We start from the raw sequence: 17,963 nt of genomic DNA, 5'->3' as shown, positions 1-17,963 counted from the left end.
TATATATATATATATATATATATATATATATATATATATATATATATATATATATATATATATATATATATATATATATATATATATATATATATATATATTCATTCATTCAGTAATAATAACATCATAACAGTAATAATAACTTATAAAAATAACAATATTGACACAACATCATTAAAATCATAAAATCATTAAAAAAAAAAACATAGATAAAGTAATAACAATCATTCATATTTATAATAGGCAAAATCAACCACTGGCATTCCTCAACAACCACTCAACCAGATTAGTATATTTTATATTGAAGAGGTCAATTTCACCAGAAATCCGGTTGAGCAGATATATAGCCCTAGATATAGGAGCCGTTGTCAACATATTTGTGCGAGCCACAGGAGGAACAAACAAATCACGATATCTCAAGTCCCTGAATTTGCTAGGTGCATTAAACCTAAATTCATTTAGAACCTGAGGATTGTGAATTATCCCATTCAACAGCTTAAAAAAGTGCCTTCCCAGTAACATATTCCGACGAGACTCCAATGAGTTGAAACCTAACGCCCCTAATAGGAATGCACTAGGATATAGCCAAGGATAATAACCATACTGTTTCAAATAAAGATATCTGAGAAACCGTTTTTGGATTCTCTCAATCTTCAATGAATGAGTTATATGGGTAGGATTCCATATAATAGAAGAAAATTCTAGAATACTACGTACTAAAGATTCATAAAGAATTTTAAGCACCAACGTACTCTGGAAAGGTTTGCTAACTCTTAGTAAGAATCCCAGCATTTTTGTGGCTCGCAAACAAATATTTTCTATGTGTCGTTTAAATTGAAAATTATTCGAGAACAAGACCCCCAAATCACAATATTCATCCACAAACTTTAATTCAACACCACTTAGGCGATATGGATAAATCAAGCGATTTGAAGATCTTGCCACATTGAGAACACAGCATTTTTGAATGCTAAAAAATAATTTATTATCGACAGACCTACTTGACAGCGCATCTATATATATATATAGATATATATATATATATATATATATATATATATATATATATATATATATATATATATATATATATATATATATATATATATATATATATAGATAGATAAACTGAATATTAAATTTATAATACTTTCTTTAGCAGTGATGTACTTTCATGATTTTTTAAATGTGATTTATCTCAGCCTCTTCTATCAACGATAAATATAATATCTAGAAACCCTACGACAGACTCATTTACCAACAAATCTCATCGTGAGCGCCAACCATAAGAATCTATGTACTTCACATAGAATCGAACCACTTTTACATCGAACTCAAACAATGACCTGCAAACAAACTTCAATGTTGAACAATTTGCAGCGCATTCGAACTGTTGCATTTATTCGGATAATGCGCGTCAAATGAAAAAGCTTTCAGCCGAATGCACGTTACATGCATTGACGCGAAGAACGTCGTAAAACATACACGACATTACATACGTACAATATGCAATATACATACATATGTATGTATGTATGTATAAGGTAATATACTATACACGAACGTAATTTACAGGCAATGTCACGATCTGAGAATAGCACTATGGTGCAAGGCAAATGTTATACTAATGAGCCACAGCGTGATCTCGGCGTCAAGTGGAGTCAATTGAAGTCAATGAGGATGTCGACTAAATGGCCACTACCACAAGATCTACAAAGTTGGCCGTGAGTACATATGTACATACATGTGTTGACGTTTAAACAGACAATTTACAATATTTCCAAATAATCGGCGAAGCTACCCGTACAAAATTCGAAAATTTACAGTCTGACGTAAACATACTCAAAAGCGCAATAAAAAGTCAACGCCTTAATACCCCAAGTGAGCATGGAACATAAAGCGCAACAAAATGTCACTTACTTGTAAGTTAGGATACAGAGCTATTTAAATTGTTAACATGTTTGGAATGGGGCATTTTCATCACATCAAAAGCTTTTATTAAGTTTTTCAGTCACAGACCTAAAATATCGAAATCGTATAGTCGGAATTTGAATTGCGATTTACGTACATAGATTTTGTCTGAAATATGTATGTGTGTAACTTAATTGGTATGTTTTAAATCAAAACACAGATTTAAAATTTTATTGAAAATAGTGGAAAAAATCCACTCAAAATCCAATTCCAATCCAATCCTAGGAAAAGAATATTTGTTGGCTTTCACTTAATTTGTACAGTTAACTTTAATTATATTTAACCGTCTATAATATAACAAAGAAAAACTCCAATTAAATATGTTTGGTTTCGACTGGTTTTGTTTAATATTATACTGCAAAAATTAAATAGATATTTTAAAAACGGTCAAAAATATATTTTTCGACTTTTCAACGTTTAATTTTATATACACGTATTTCAAGAATATCATTTTTGTGTCAATCGAAAGAAAAATTCAGAATTGAAGGTGGAAAAGACTTCGATAATGGTTTGATGTAGTTTATTGAAATGTAAAATTTGCACGTGGTGGTTCAGCGGAGCGTACGGAACACAAGTTGTCCGTACGCCGTCTGCTCGAACTCTGTCGACCGTCGCGTATTTCCGCTTGGGCCGACACTAATGCCAACTCGTCAATAATGCCAATCGACAATCAGTTAATAAGACTGTTTGCCACACGTCATTACAAAAGTCGGAACATAGTCCCACATAGGAAAACTGTTGAACAATACAGTTATTCTACAGAGTTACAGCATTACTGACGAGTCGTTTACAATAAATCATAGCTCTTAAAATAATTAAATAGAGGGTGAATAATGAAACCTTTGCCTCATCCAGTGTGAGGATAAAATCAATTTATTGGTTCAGTAATATTTCAACTTATAGGTATACCTCTGGTGAATGTTGTTTCTATTTACATTAAAATTTTTGAAATCTCCTTTGAAGCTGTGAATAAGCATTACAAGATAAGTTTACTTTAAAGAAGAGAGAGTGGACTGTATATGGTTTAAAACTTAAGCATTCCTCATCTTGATGTTAACTTAGACAATACAATGTTGACACTGTTACAGTTGTCAAGACAGATCAGCTATTACCGATCAACTAAACTTGATTAGTGAGTGTAATGCTCCTAAGTTAACTTGATTTCATCAACAAGTAGCACAAACATTGCTAAATTAAAAGTAAATTGGAAAGTCATTCATTCATTCCTACAAGCAGGAAATGAAGGCGAACTATGATTATAGATGTCTCTACGTTAAACATCGAAATGTTCAGTATTATAATATTTACTTATTCTATGATTCACATAAATACTATAAACAGTAAGAGTTAACTTATGTTTTCATAACAAGAAACATAAGACCTGCGGATGACTCCCGGCAGGTTATAATTAAGTAGACATGAAATAATTTAAGATGCTCCATTAAGTGTGGCTTGGAGACTAACATTAACAAATCATGAATCTAATTTTAACTGTCAAATTTGAACAGTTTATTTTAAACTCGGATATAATCCTTCCGAGTGATGACATGAGACAAGTCTTATATTATAAAGACAAAATGATTAGATTAAATTCGGAGATATATACTGCCGAATGTTAAAATGAAAATAGCTTAAATTATACACACAACACAATTAAAGTGAATTACGGAGTACTACTATTAACATTGAATGATTTAAACTCATGATTACATCTAATAAGTAATATGAGTTGGGGGTAGTGTCTTCGGGTTAAACTAAGCTACCGAAGTTGACGGAATTGAAGCTGCTGTTTCTCCTCCCTCTTGCTGATCTTCCTTCCTGTCAAGTGGTCCTTGTGGTAGAATCGGCAATGGCGCCACTAGATGACTGGACCGACGAAACTCTCCGCTGGCAGTAAAGACGTCGACGACTCGAACTCTGCCATCTGGTCCGGGATACAATTTAGTGACTCGACCCAAGACCCATCGGGTTGGCAGCATGTGTTCCTCCTTTAACAGGACCATTTGACCCACACTCAGATTGTTGCTCGAGTCCTTCTTCCATTTGTGTCGTAACTGCAAAGAATGTAAATATTCCGCCGACCAACGTTTCCAAAATGCTGCTGTGGTCAATTGTATCTGAAGCAGATTGGCATGGACATTAGTGTTATATTTAACCTCCATTGGAAGAGCGAGTAAGGATCTGCCAATTAAGAAATGTCCAGGTGTGAGGGGTAAAAGGTCTAGTGGATCCGAAGACAAGGGACTAAGAGGACGGGAATTCATGCAAGCTTCTATTTGAGTCAATACCGTACAAAATGATTCGAAATTTAAGGTGGTGGCCTTTAACACCTTGTTTAAATGAATCTTCATGGATTTAACCGCTGCTTCCCACAGCCCTCCCATGTGAGGCGCCCTTGGCGGGTTAAACTTCCAACGAATCCCTTCGGAGGCTACATACCGTAGTAGCTTCTCCTCATGAGGACGTTCGTAAATTAATTTTACTAAATTAACGAGTTCACGACTTGCACCGACAAAATTAGTAGCATTGTCGGAATATATCGTATTGGGCCTGCCACGTCTGGCTACGAATCTTCTTAAACAATTTAAGAAATTTGAACTCGTTAAGTCTCCGACAAGTTCCAAGTGAACTGCCTTACTGGAAAAACACACAAAGACACAAACGTAACCCTTAATTATCTTAGAATTCTTATTGCAACCACTCTTCACAGGAAAAGGTCCTGCGAAATCTATCCCCACATGACTGAAAGGAAAATTCGCAGTGGTACGTTCAAGCGGGAGTAATCCCATTAATCTATTGTGTGACAGTGGTTTATTTCTGAAACAAATGACACATGAACGCACCACTCCTTTGACAGTATTATGTCCGGCCAATGGCCAATAGGTCTGCCGCAATAACGACAGTAAGGCTTGAGTACCCAAGTGAATATATTTCAAGTGCGCATCTCGGACAATCATGTGTGTAAGTTTATGCTTATTTGACAAGATAATGGGTGACGTTGATAGAGTTGTTCCCAGAGGAAGTCTACTTCCAACACAAATTAAATTCTCGTGGAATAGAGGGGACAATTTAGCTAATTTACTGCTACTGGGAATTGGATGTCCCTTGCTCAGCAAACGATATTCCAATGGAAATGATTCCATTTGCGATAACCTTATCAAATTATTTAAAGCATCTTTTAATTCTAAAGCGGACGGTTCGTTATTTTCTTTAACGTTTAATTGTTTATTCCTTAGTGGCCGACGAACATATGATAAAACTCGAAGGAGTCTTGGAAGATGAGAATGTTTATCTATCCAATTATTTTCCCTCACAAGGGTAGCGTTAGTGACTACCCTTCTCTCTGGAAGATCTATTGTGATCTCAGGAGGTCTTCGAGGCCATCGTGATTCGTCTAATTTCAACCAACTAGGGCCGTCCCACCATAACGAATTATGATTTAATTCTGATGGTTGAGTCCCTCGAGAAATTAAATCTGCTGGATTGTCTGTAGAGGAGACATGGTACCACTCAATGGGTTGAGATATTGATTGGATTTCGGCCACTCGATTGGCAACGAAGGTGGTCCATTTACATGACTCTCCTCTAATCCAATGCAATGCGACGGTTGAATCCGTCCAATAATATTTTTCATTAATATGAATTGTTAATTGGTCTATTGTTGACTTCATTAACTTTGATAATAACATAGCGGAGCACAGCTCTAAACGCGGAATAGTTACAAAACTGAGCGGAGCGACTCTCGAACGAGAACACACAAGATGACATTTGGAATTTCCCAATTGATCAGTACATTTTACATAAATACAAGCACCATAAGCTTTCTCGGATGCGTCACAAAATCCGTGTGCCTGTATATTAATGACATTATTTGGTATTATCAATCTAGGAATTTTATAAAGTTTCATGACTGTATTGGATAATTGACAATCTTTCCATTTTTTGAAGATTGTCTGAGGAATGAATTCATCCCAACCAATGGTTTGTTGCCAGACAGATTGCATTAATATCTTATAATTAATTAACAATGGAGATAATAGTCCTAATGGGTCGAAGATCTGACTAATTACTGATAAAAAGTTTCTTTTTGTTATATTTTCAGTCTCGACTTCGGTTTGAACCTTAAATACAAAAACGTCTTCCCGCGGTTTCCAAAATAAACCTAAAGTTTTGTGTGATTCGTTAGAGAAGTTAAAATCTGAACAATCGTCAGCTTTAACATCCGTGATTATATCGGAGTTGTTCGATGTCCATTTGCTTAAGGGCATACCGGCTGATAATAATATGGTTTCCAGTTGAACCTTTAATAATTTACCAGCTTCAATAGTATTAGTTCCCGTGAGCAAATCATCAACATAAAAATCACGTTCGATCACTTTACTAGCGATGGGATATTTGTTTCTATTCTCCTCTGCTAACTGATTTAGACATCTAGTAGCTAAAAATGGGGCTGAAGCAGTTCCGAATGTTACTGTATTAAGCTTGTAATGCTTGAATTTACTCTGGGGATCTGTTCGCCAAATGATTCGTTGTACATTTTTATTTTTCTCTGCTATTTGAATCTGTCGGTACATCTGCTTAATATCCGCAGTAATCACGTATTTATGGAGTCGAAAGTTGAGTAGTAAACTTAACAAATCTGATTGGACATTAGGTCCCACCATCAAAATATTATTTAGTGAGATATTAGACGTTGTCTTTGCGGACGCATCAAAAACTACACGATATTTAGTGGTAAGGCTAGACTCCTTAACCACGACGTGATGAGGTAAATAACAATGAACCTCATGTGCCTCCGGAGGTTCACACTCTGACATATGTCCTAAATTTATGTACTCTTCTAAAACTTTATTGTATTCCATTTTTAAATTATTATTGGCTAAAAAACGTCTTTCCAAAGTTTTGTGTCTTTTCTCCGCAATGTGCAATGAACTTCCTAATACTACCGGGGAATTTTTATATGGTAAAGCTACACAAAATCTACCGTTTTTATCTCGTGATGTGTGTGCTTGGAAATGTTCCTCACATCTTTTCTCCTCAAGAGATTGATGTTTTACCATAGGAACCTGGTCGATCATCCAAAAGTTTTGAATGTGACTGTCTAATTGACTTAAGCCTATGTGGCTCTTCCCTGGAGCATTATTTACTTCGGGATATGGACCAACTATTGTCCATCCGAATTCGGTATCCTTTAAGATAGGCATACCTTTTCCTAACTGGATGGTTCCTGCTTTCATAGCATGAACGCAAATCTCGGCGCCGAGCAAGAAATCGATTGGCGTCGGTTTATTCCAAAGGGGATCTGATAACTTGATTCCCGCTGGTATTGAAATTAACTGTTGATCCAGTTTCACAGTTGGAATTTCGCCAGTAATTTCTGGTAATACCAAACACAACACTTTGGTTGAGTAATTAGTGGTTGAAGACCTTATGGTCACCTTGGTGATGTGACGAATGCTACTTTCTTGATTAGCGATACCTACAATTTTTTGAGAGATTTTCTCTAACTTGAAGTTATTCTTCTTAGCGAAAGATGTGGTAACATAGTTGACTTGTGAGCCGGAATCTAATAATGTGCGACCCTTAACGACCGTTCCATTGGACGTTATAATGTCTACTTGTACCGTCGGTAAAATTATCTCCCTTTGAGAGAAATGAGTAGAATGAGCATTAATTGACTTCCTTCCCGTATTATTGGAACTAAATGTATCGTCCTGATGCAACAAAGTGTGATGGTTTTGTTTGCACCTTAAGCAATTATAGTTAGACTTGCAATTTGTTATCTTATGCGATGAATTTAAACATTTAAAACACATGTTATTAGATTTAACGAATTCATTTCTTTCCATACTGGATTTTGCTTTGAATTTATCACATTTGCCTATGAAATGATTATTTCGACAGAATGCGCATGCGTTTACCTTACTTGATGGGTTTTTGTTCGCGACATGAGTTCTCATGATTCTTTGACGACTATGAGGGAATTCCTTCACCGTAGTTACAGATGCAGTAGATTGTAATACATTACATCTATTCTGCAAGAATGTCTCTAAACTTTCATATGGTGGCATTTCTCTGCTAACCAGCGATATTTCCCAGTCTCTTACTATATTAAAAGGTAATTTCCTTAGAACTAAACATGTTACCCATGGATCTAAAATTTCTCTCGCGTAACCCAACGATTCAATGTTTTTAATACACACTGTTACCTGATTCAATAGATTTCTCAATTCGATATGTGATTCTCTTGTGATTAATTTTAAGTCACAAAGTGAATTAATCCTAGTTTTGAGATTAAGTCTTGGTAAATTATATTGCTTGTCTAAAATACTCCAAGCTATTTCGTAATTGTCTGAGCTAATATCTAAACCTGATACAGCTGCCAAAGCGGGACCGATTAAGGATTGATGCAAATATTGCAATTTCGTGACATTCGAATATTCCGTTTTGTTTCCTATTATATTCTTAAAAGCTTGTTGAAACGATTGCCATTCAGATGGATCTCCCTGAAATGTGGGAATGGTTAACGTCGGTAACTTATCTCTAGCAAATTTAATTGTTGCTTGCTCTACCTTTAGTTTACTATCTTGAAAGGATTGGCAATCTAATGCTGCTTTAAGATTTTTAACTGTTATTGTAATTGCATCGTACTCTTCGTCTATTTTGGCCGCTTTCGGTATGTCTGTAAGGTTATCTAAATATTCGTAATGGAGTTTTCGGACATAATCGTATGCTTCTTTAATGGTTTGATACTGTCCTTCATCTAATTCGGAGGATTTATCTATTTTTCCTTTTAGTCTTTGTACCGCGCCTGAATACCTTAATTCTATTGACGTCATTATAACTTCTACTTTATTTTCCTTCGCTAATATTTCTATCGATTGAGTCTGACTTCGAGTCTGATGTATTCTAGAGCTTGACCTGTCTCTAATAGGTTCTACGTCCCTAGTTGGATTTCGACCTTTATGCGACTTGGAAGTCGAAGCTTCTATTTCCTCGTTTTCAGCACTTGACATTTGTTTCAGAAAGTTGCACTATTTCGTCTCATAAATACAGTTGTTCTCTACTATAGCTGTCAATTGAACTATTCGTAGAGATAAGGTAATAATATTCAATGATTAACCGTGAATCTTAATATTCTACTTTAACTATTATCACCAGAATCTATCCAACATATTTTGGAAGAAATTACAACCCTAAATTGGTGGGTGCTTGATTTAAACCACTTTGGGGCTACAAGTCTTGTGATTTATTTTAAATCACCACTGTTTCATCACACATTATGAAACAAAGAGATCTACCGATGTATGAATATGCCGGTATGTACTTGATTTAATCCACTTTGGGGCTACAAGTGTAATTCCACATTTATCGTGGAAGGGGGGGGGGGGAGGGTGTTTCTACACACATTAAGAAACAAAGATCTACCGATATGCATATACCGGTATGTACTTGGTTTAAGCCACTTTGGGGCTACAAGTATAATTCCACATTTATCGTGGAAGGGGGGGGGGGGGAGGAGGGTGTTTCTACACACATTAAGAAACAAAGATCTACCGATATGAATATACCGGTATGTACTTGGTTTAAGCCACTTTGGGGCTACAAGTATAATTCCACATTTATCGTGGAAGGGGGGGGGGGGGAGGGTGTTTCTACACACATTAAGAAACAAAGATCTACCGATATGAATATACCGGTATGTACTTGGTTTAAGCCACTTTGGGGCTACAAGTATAATTCTCCACGTGCTTTGCTAATTTTACACTACATCTGATTTTACACTTTTAATACGAAATTCGATGCGACCGATGAAACATTCCTTCGTAGCGCGATATTATTTTATACAATCGCGTTAATTAATTGTTATACTTTAAAACATATTTTAAAACTGACCTACCCACATGATTGCCTTTTGAACAGATTGCCTGAGATTGAATACATTCACTTACTTGAATATCCTTTACGATGTTTATGTGATCGTTCCGATAATTTTGGATTACCTCTGTGTCCCATGCGTCTTTGTAGGTTATGTTTTTATTTATATATTTTCTGCGTCAATCACGCGGTCATGTACCTCTGTACATCAATCAATATATTGCTGAAATAGAAGCAAACATGTTATTAGTATTGGAAAGGTATGGATAGTAACAAAGGAACGATACCGATTTCTTAATTGACATCCATTTTTTCTCGACCACGTTTTTTCCTATTGGTTTGTCCGTTTGGTGTTGTGGCCTAGGTTACTGGTGTCCGGTTCGAAGTGACCATCATGGAAAAGACTTCGATAATGGTTTGATGTAGTTTATTGAAATGTAAAATTTGCACGTGGTGGTTCAGCGGAGCGTACGGAACACAAGTTGTCCGTACGCCGTCTGCTCGAACTCTGTCGACCGTCGCGTATTTCCGCTTGGGCCGACACTAATGCCAACTCGTCAATAATGCCAATCGACAATCAGTTAATAAGACTGTTTGCCACACGTCATTACAAAAGTCGGAACAGAAGGTTTTAAATAAACTTTTAAACTAAAGTATTATTGAGATATTTTTATTGAAATTTTAATAATATATAACTTCGAAAGAGACTTTGTACGTAAGTTTTGTTGGTTGGGAATTTCGTAAACAAGCCAAAATAAATTTAATAAAAAAACAAATGAATATTTACTATTAGATTCGCCATTCTTACGCTGTCTGTATTACAAATACTGAGCGAAACCGGATAAAACAACTAGAATATTATATAAAAAAATAAATTTAAAATATTTACTTATCTAAAATGAACAGACACATTTTTAGACTTTCGATTTCACATTATAATTACTTCATGCCAAAAATCATAAAAAATTATATTTTAATATTATAAGATGTTATCAATAAAAACAAAATTTTGGATTAGATGCATCAATAAACTTCTCCCATATCTTATTCAAAGCATTAGAAAAAATCTTTGGATTTCAGACAGACCTAAAAATAGCAATAGTGAAAACTTGTTTTGCCATTATACCTTCATATGTACGTGCATATTAATTAATATTACATTATACACAACTATGCTTTCACTAAAACACCCCGGTAAAATGATTTCAATCCGCTTTTGGGATTTCAAACAAACAAACACACACACACACGTGTCTATATTGTAATCCGGCAAACTTTCAATAGAGCACACAACAGAATTTCGTTTCGTTATTATGACGCATTTAATCCTTATTTACGAACTTTATAATGCGCGTTGTAAAATAGTAATTTACGTTTATCACACGTTAGTGTATTTCCGAGAGCCGAACTCGCAACCATTATCCTAGTAATAAACGCTAATCCCCCCGTTGACCGAACATGTTGCGCTAAAATTATTGAGAACTAACAAAAAAAATGCCCTCAACCCCTGAATTTACTACAGCATCAAAGCCGACATTCCACTCTTAACAATATTCTAATGTCGTATCTGGGTCATGTGTTCGTTATGTGCATTATTATCGCGACGAAGAGTTTAATATGAAATTCTCGACCACGTGACATTTAGGTATAAACGGAATAGTAATTGCCTCGATAACCATTATTCCAAACGCCACTAACTGTTATTTCAAATGGCATATATTCGCAGAAAGGTCTGATTTAGAGGCTTCGCAACCTGTTGCATTCTTTGGCAATGCACCTCGCTGAAACTGCATTTTAATGAGTACACGAACGTCGTTAACACTCGCGAAAATAGCCGATAATACATACGCACACGTGTATTTATGATTGATTCGTCGGCGGGAGGATTCTGTCAAGACGATTTTTTTTTTTTGAAAAATAAAATATCAAAGAAACGCGCTTCAATCTCAATATATCGCGAAAATATGTTCGCGAGTATTTTTCCAACATCGTCGCATTAATAATATTAAATTGGCTTGTCCGTTGAAACGACTCGGGTTAATCGAAAATCGCAAATGTCACTTTTTATCGTATCAACTATTCGTTGTGACACTTCTCGTATTTGTACATGTAAATATGTATGTATTTATGAATTGTGTATATTTATCTCGATGTGACGTCTTTTCACTGCAGAAAGATTCACGGTAAATTATGTTAGAATAAATTGTAACAAAAATAAAAGTATCCTTCGAGGAAGTTTTTTTTCGCCGATTTCCCTTTGCCATCTAAAAAGAATTACCAGGTAAGCGGCATGGAAAGATTGTCACAATTTTTGTATGGAAATAAATGTCTCAACAATCATATTATGGACACCCTTACAGTTGGACTTGAATTCTAATATCATTCAAATATTGCCAAAATTTTATTTTGGCAATATTTGAAGAAACATTTAAAATCATTTAGAAATTCGTACTTATTTCTGCACACAAATTCCAACATACATACATATGTACTTACATATACTTATGTATATATAACTACAAAGTATAACGATGTAAAAACAAACTTACATTTATATCAAGGTAAGTTAATTAAGGTCAGCATTAATACTGACCATTTTCATAAATAATATAATCAAAAAAGCTGGCACTATCCGAGCCAAAATTGCTAATATCCAAGGCTAAACAATAAGCACGTAGCATTTTATCGATTAATGAAATTATTATAATAATTTATACTATAAAAACAAAAAGTTTATTTTATATTTACTGCTTTTATATGATTATGACCAGAGATCGAATACACAGGGTTTCCACCACACGCTCTATGGGCAATTTCTTAGAAAGGACATGTTTTTACAAGCTTTTTTTGCCTTATTGCTGCGAACACTGATGATTTTTCTTAGATATTGATCATATCTAAGAAAGAAGAAAGCATGTTTATCCGATCTCTAATTATGACAAAATTTCATATAGGTATAGGTAGGTATATTGCACAATATGTTTTCCTTAACAAACAAACAATAAACTTTCAAGTTCATATTAGATACTATTTTATAATAATAAATAATGGCACACGCCTAGGGATTGGAATACCGGTTTACCGGTAAATCACCGAAATTTCACCATCGGTAAGTTTTGAAATTTACCGGTATTTACCGTAAACTATTTTATCACGGATATACAAGCAAATATACAGGCAAATTATTGCATAATATTACATTAAAAATCGATGCAGTTATTGTGGATTATGTTGTTGTGGAATTTGTTTATTTTCAGTATTAAATGTGGAAATTTCAAATTGACAAATTCACTGGCAACACAGATCAACCAAGTGGTAATAAATGAAATCAGACGGTTATTTAAATTATAATCGAAACCTTCATATCGACCAAACTTTAAATAATTAAACATGATAAAATAAAAGTTATTTATTATTACGAATTTACTTCGATGCATCTATATGACACTATTCGCCAAAAATTTTATTTTAATTATTTACGATTCAATCTAGGTCGAAGTTTTTAAGAAACGTTACCACACGCAATTATCTAATCCTCGTTTTTTTCTTCATTTACCGGTAAATACCAGTATACCGGTAGAAGGAAAAATAATTTAGCGCCTACCGGTTTGCGAAATTCGACGATAAATTGCAATCCTTACACACGCCTTAACGTCCGTGCAAACATCAAGTATTTATATATGTACATATAAATAAAGAATAAATTAAAAAATAATCAAATCATATGAAAAAGTATTCAAATAAATGAAGATAATATTTCACAATAAATATAATACTAATAATATTACCAAAAATATGATTCTGAAGTTGAAAAACTAGTGTTTAAACAATAACACGCCTTGAATTTATACTAAATAAAAAATGGAACATCAAATTTTAAAAATTCATTACAAATGAAAGTCAAAATACTAAAGTTTCGATTTGCAGAACTTTCATACACGCAATTGAAAATGAAATACCTCGAACAGCTCATTACATTTAAACATGTACGTTGTTTGCCAATTCATAAGTTTACTTACTATGTAGATAAAATCCCACTACACACTTATTTCAAAACAACAAAGTAGAAAACCACAGCGACACGTGTCCATAAACTTGTCCTATAAAATAAATTTACCATTATGAAAATTTAACGCCTATATTCAACGAAAATAAATCACATTGTAAAACGCCCCTTTACAACCTCTTTCGACACGTTTTAAAACACACAAACACACACACGCAGAATATATTTAAAAATTATTCACCCCGACAACCAGTAAACATACATAATAATACATGTATTACAAAAACGCAATAAAAATACACTGAAGACGTTACAAACCACCCTCTTACACGTTATTTACGAAACGAGACGCGACGATACATCTTCGCAAGGAGCGAGAATTATAACAGGGTTAAAAATTTATTTACAAATAAGAAAAACCGGCAGTTTTTCCGACTCGCGCGCGCGGTAAGTGGGCGAACGGATGGATGAATGGATGAATGGATGGATGGATGGAACGATGGATGAGATGGACGAGTCGGAACGGATGGCTGCAAGGCGTGCCCTGAATGTACATAAGTAATTCAAAGTGAAATAAAAACGTAACACTTTGTAAGCGCAGTAGCTTATTACGCAAAAGCTCACTCTAGCGCGGGAAAGCTTTCGCGAAAGCTCTCTCGCGAAATTTATGGATTTGCGAATAAACGAGCAGCGGGCGAAAATACCCGAATTTCGGTCCAATAATTATTATATCAATAATTCAATGCGTGCGATTTACATCGCAAATAATAAATAATAAACCGCAAAATTGCAACGATGCAACTTGCATGGTATATTATTATGTAGTTTCAAATAAATACATAATACATTTCAGCAATCCGTAGTTGTTGTTGTTGTTGCCTTTTTTTTTCAAAAATTTACAATGTTGTATCGCAATCCAAATTGGAGCGAGCTCATTATCGCGCAAATATGTAGCGCATTTTGCATTATAAAATAAACGAAATACATATTATTAAGATTGATGTGCTTATTATAATACATTATACATACATTTTCATATCATAACCGTTTCGAATATTTCAACGTATAAATATTCATACGCCATCAATTATAAATAGTGACATAAATTACTATTACACTACATATACGGAATTTTCACATCCATACATACCTATAATAAGAGTTTACAAAAAGTTTCCCAAAAGTGGATATTATTCGTAAACACAATGCTATACGTATGTATGAACATATGTACACATAATCAGAAGGATTATAAGAACGGAATCTAATATAATACATATAATTTCGAAAGAGACTTGGTAAAGTTTAACGTATGTATGTATATATGTAAGTAAGGTTTAATGTAAGGTTTGTGTGGTAGAATCCGTGACGTTATATTTAATTTAAAAAAAAAACCAATAAATATTCAAATAAATTTAATAAAATGCTTACTATTGGATTAGTCATGTTTAAGTGGTTTATATTAGAAATACCAAGCGAAGCCCGGTAAAACCAATAGTATAAAATATCAAAGAAACACATTACAATCTTTTATTTGTTTATTTGTATGTATTTTCTATCGTATATATTGTATTTTTGTACAATCTTAAATTAAAAGATAAAACACGACAGTCAAAATCTATACTGCCAATTTCAGATTCTGAAGAAAATACTATATGACAATCGGATAACAACGGAAATTAACATATCAAACTGCATATAGAGACACATCCTAAAGTTCATCTAAAAGATATACATATATGCTCATTAATAATTAGAAAACCTTAAAAGATACGTAACAGATGAAATGGAAGAACACGTTTAAAAATAAGTTGCTGTCTGTTTACATACACACATACATTTTCCGGAAAGGCGAATAAATTTCCCCATATATTTCCCCGTATAAAGACACATCCTAAAGTTCATATAAAAGGTATGCTCATTAATATAGGTAATTAGAAAACCTTAGAAGATATGTGACAAACGAAATGGAATAACACGTTTAAAAATAAGTTGCTGTCTGTTTACATACACACATATATACATGTTCCGGGAAGGCGAATACATTTCCCGATTTATACATATTTCCCCGTATGGAGACATCCTAAAGTTCATCTAAAAGATATGCTCATTAATAATTAGAAAACCTTAGAAGATAGGTAACAAATGAAATGGAATAACACGTTTAAAAAAAATAAACCGCTGTCTGTTTACATACATACATACATTTTCCGGGAAGGGAACAATACATTTCCCCATATCTATATACATTTGGAAATTATAACATAATACACAGCTCAATACACACTCGACGCTTTAATTAGGCATTTAAGCGTACCTGAATATTTAGCTGTGTAATATATCATAGGTACATGTACATATGATAACAATACGTATAGTTACGGTTGCTTACCAGCTGGATCGGTTTCAAAGTGAACCGAACGAGAGTGTCACACTCGAGGTATTTGACGTGAGCGGACAATTTGACATAAATTGTCTATTTTTTTTAATCTAACCTTAAATAGCCCTTGCCGGGGGATGATTGCGAGAGTTCGGGGACTCCGCCCCATCGGAGGGCCTACGCCCCCTCGACGGAGAATTTAACAGCTGAATTTGACAGCTGACAAATCTCGCCCTCTTCCCGACGATTAACGCCATCTTGTACGACCGACAAATTAAAACTTACTTCGTTATACTGGTTACACGAACGGTATACATATGTATGTACATACATGCGAGATACACCTACATACATACGTACATATTATATGTATGTATGTACATCGAACGAATTGAGTTACGAAACATCGGCTTCAGAAATCAATGACTGGAGCAATAAGACATATGATATATGTATGTACGTATACATATATGATATAGACAGATTCTCCATCTCTATAATCTACAGACTCTTAACCAGTTGTTTATGAACCCCTTGGGGTCCATTGAACACGGGCGAATTCCCAAAAATAACATCTGATATTATATACATAATTCTTTCCATTTATAAAAGCATCATGTTTATTTTTTTACCGATTCAATTAGTGTACGTATGACAGAAATAAAAAATCGTTTCGGGGAAATTTGACTGGGAAAATATTGCTTCGTCATTTCGTTCATGCATCTATCAAACGGATTTATTATTTATTTATTTAAAAATACTTGAGTAGGCGGCCTAGCTGATGGGGCCGAGAGATTTGTTTACATCACAAAATAAAGACAAATAAGAAATAATGAAATAGATACACCATTGTGAAACGAAAATCAATATAAAACACACACCTAGTTATGTATGTATATTATAAGAGTTACAGAAATTGATATGTATATATATGTGCATATGTAAATAGATAATTAATTTTGGGGTCATATTTTTGGCACGGCTGCAAAATAAATTACACGACAAATGTCAAATCAACATCTCTAAAATCAACAAAAATAAAATTTGACGTTTCAGTCAAATCATAACCAGTTACATTTTCACTGGGTAATCGTAATATCTTAGCTGCCAACACTTATTTATTAAGGGTTAGGTTAAGTTAGGGTTGGCCCTATTCATTTAAGATTAGGTTGTTAGGGTCGGTATTTATTTCTGTCAAATTTTATTTTTTTTACTGGCAACCCATTTGACGTTTGATCTGCTGGGCGAAAACCAAATCTTTCGTGAGAGCTATTAGAGACGGGGGGCATTTTCTTTATTTGCCTGGCCGATAAATGATACCCATTAATTTTTAAGTATAATTTCAATCGCTTTTGAAAATATTTTTATTCTTTGAGATCACTAAATATTTGATTTGATAGTCATTGAACGTTTATTTATTTTTAAATATGCAGTACAAAAATCCGAAGCTATTCTAAAAAAAAATCACTTTCGCCTGATTTTTATCGCGATAAAACAATCGAGGCACGAGACATTGTTTAAAACTGATGAAACTTTTTATTTAACGTTCTCTTGATAAGAAGCAAGTTTTTTTTTTATTACTACCCTCTTCTTACTTTCGATTTTTCCGTCTGACGAAATTTTGGTTCCTATCCGATCGTTTTCAAACTTTGCCATTTACCTCGGTTTGGTCATCGATATATGTATGTGGAAATGGAGTCCGCCATTTACAATGGTGAAAAATAATCG

General features: G+C 34.1%; 2 protein-coding genes and 1 long non-coding RNA gene across 4 annotated transcripts in view; 1 reads left to right on the top strand and 2 right to left on the bottom strand.

Annotated features, from left to right (window-relative positions):
* Positions 1-17,963, top strand: part of LOC143910559 (uncharacterized) — a 433,100-nt gene that overhangs the window by 106,345 nt on the left and 308,792 nt on the right. The window lies entirely within an intron of this gene.
* heph (polypyrimidine tract-binding protein 1 heph) overlaps positions 1-17,963 on the bottom strand; it is a 386,050-nt gene that overhangs the window by 308,399 nt on the left and 59,688 nt on the right. The gene's annotated exons all lie outside the window — the stretch shown is intronic.
* On the bottom strand, positions 2,466-8,987 carry LOC143911047 (uncharacterized). The gene is made up of 2 exons (XM_077429766.1): positions 4,128-8,987; positions 2,466-4,025 (listed from the first exon to the last, which is right to left on the bottom strand). Exons 1-2 carry the CDS (start codon positions 8,985-8,987, stop codon positions 3,726-3,728), a joined length of 5,160 nt encoding a protein of 1,719 aa, XP_077285892.1. The 3' UTR covers positions 2,466-3,725.

This window comes from Arctopsyche grandis, chromosome 4, assembly GCF_051622035.1.
Source record: "Arctopsyche grandis isolate Sample6627 chromosome 4, ASM5162203v2, whole genome shotgun sequence".
Classification (NCBI taxonomy): domain Eukaryota; kingdom Metazoa; phylum Arthropoda; class Insecta; order Trichoptera; family Hydropsychidae; genus Arctopsyche; species Arctopsyche grandis.
Note: the sequence above shows the minus strand (reverse complement) of the source record. Positions and strands in the feature narration are given on the sequence as shown.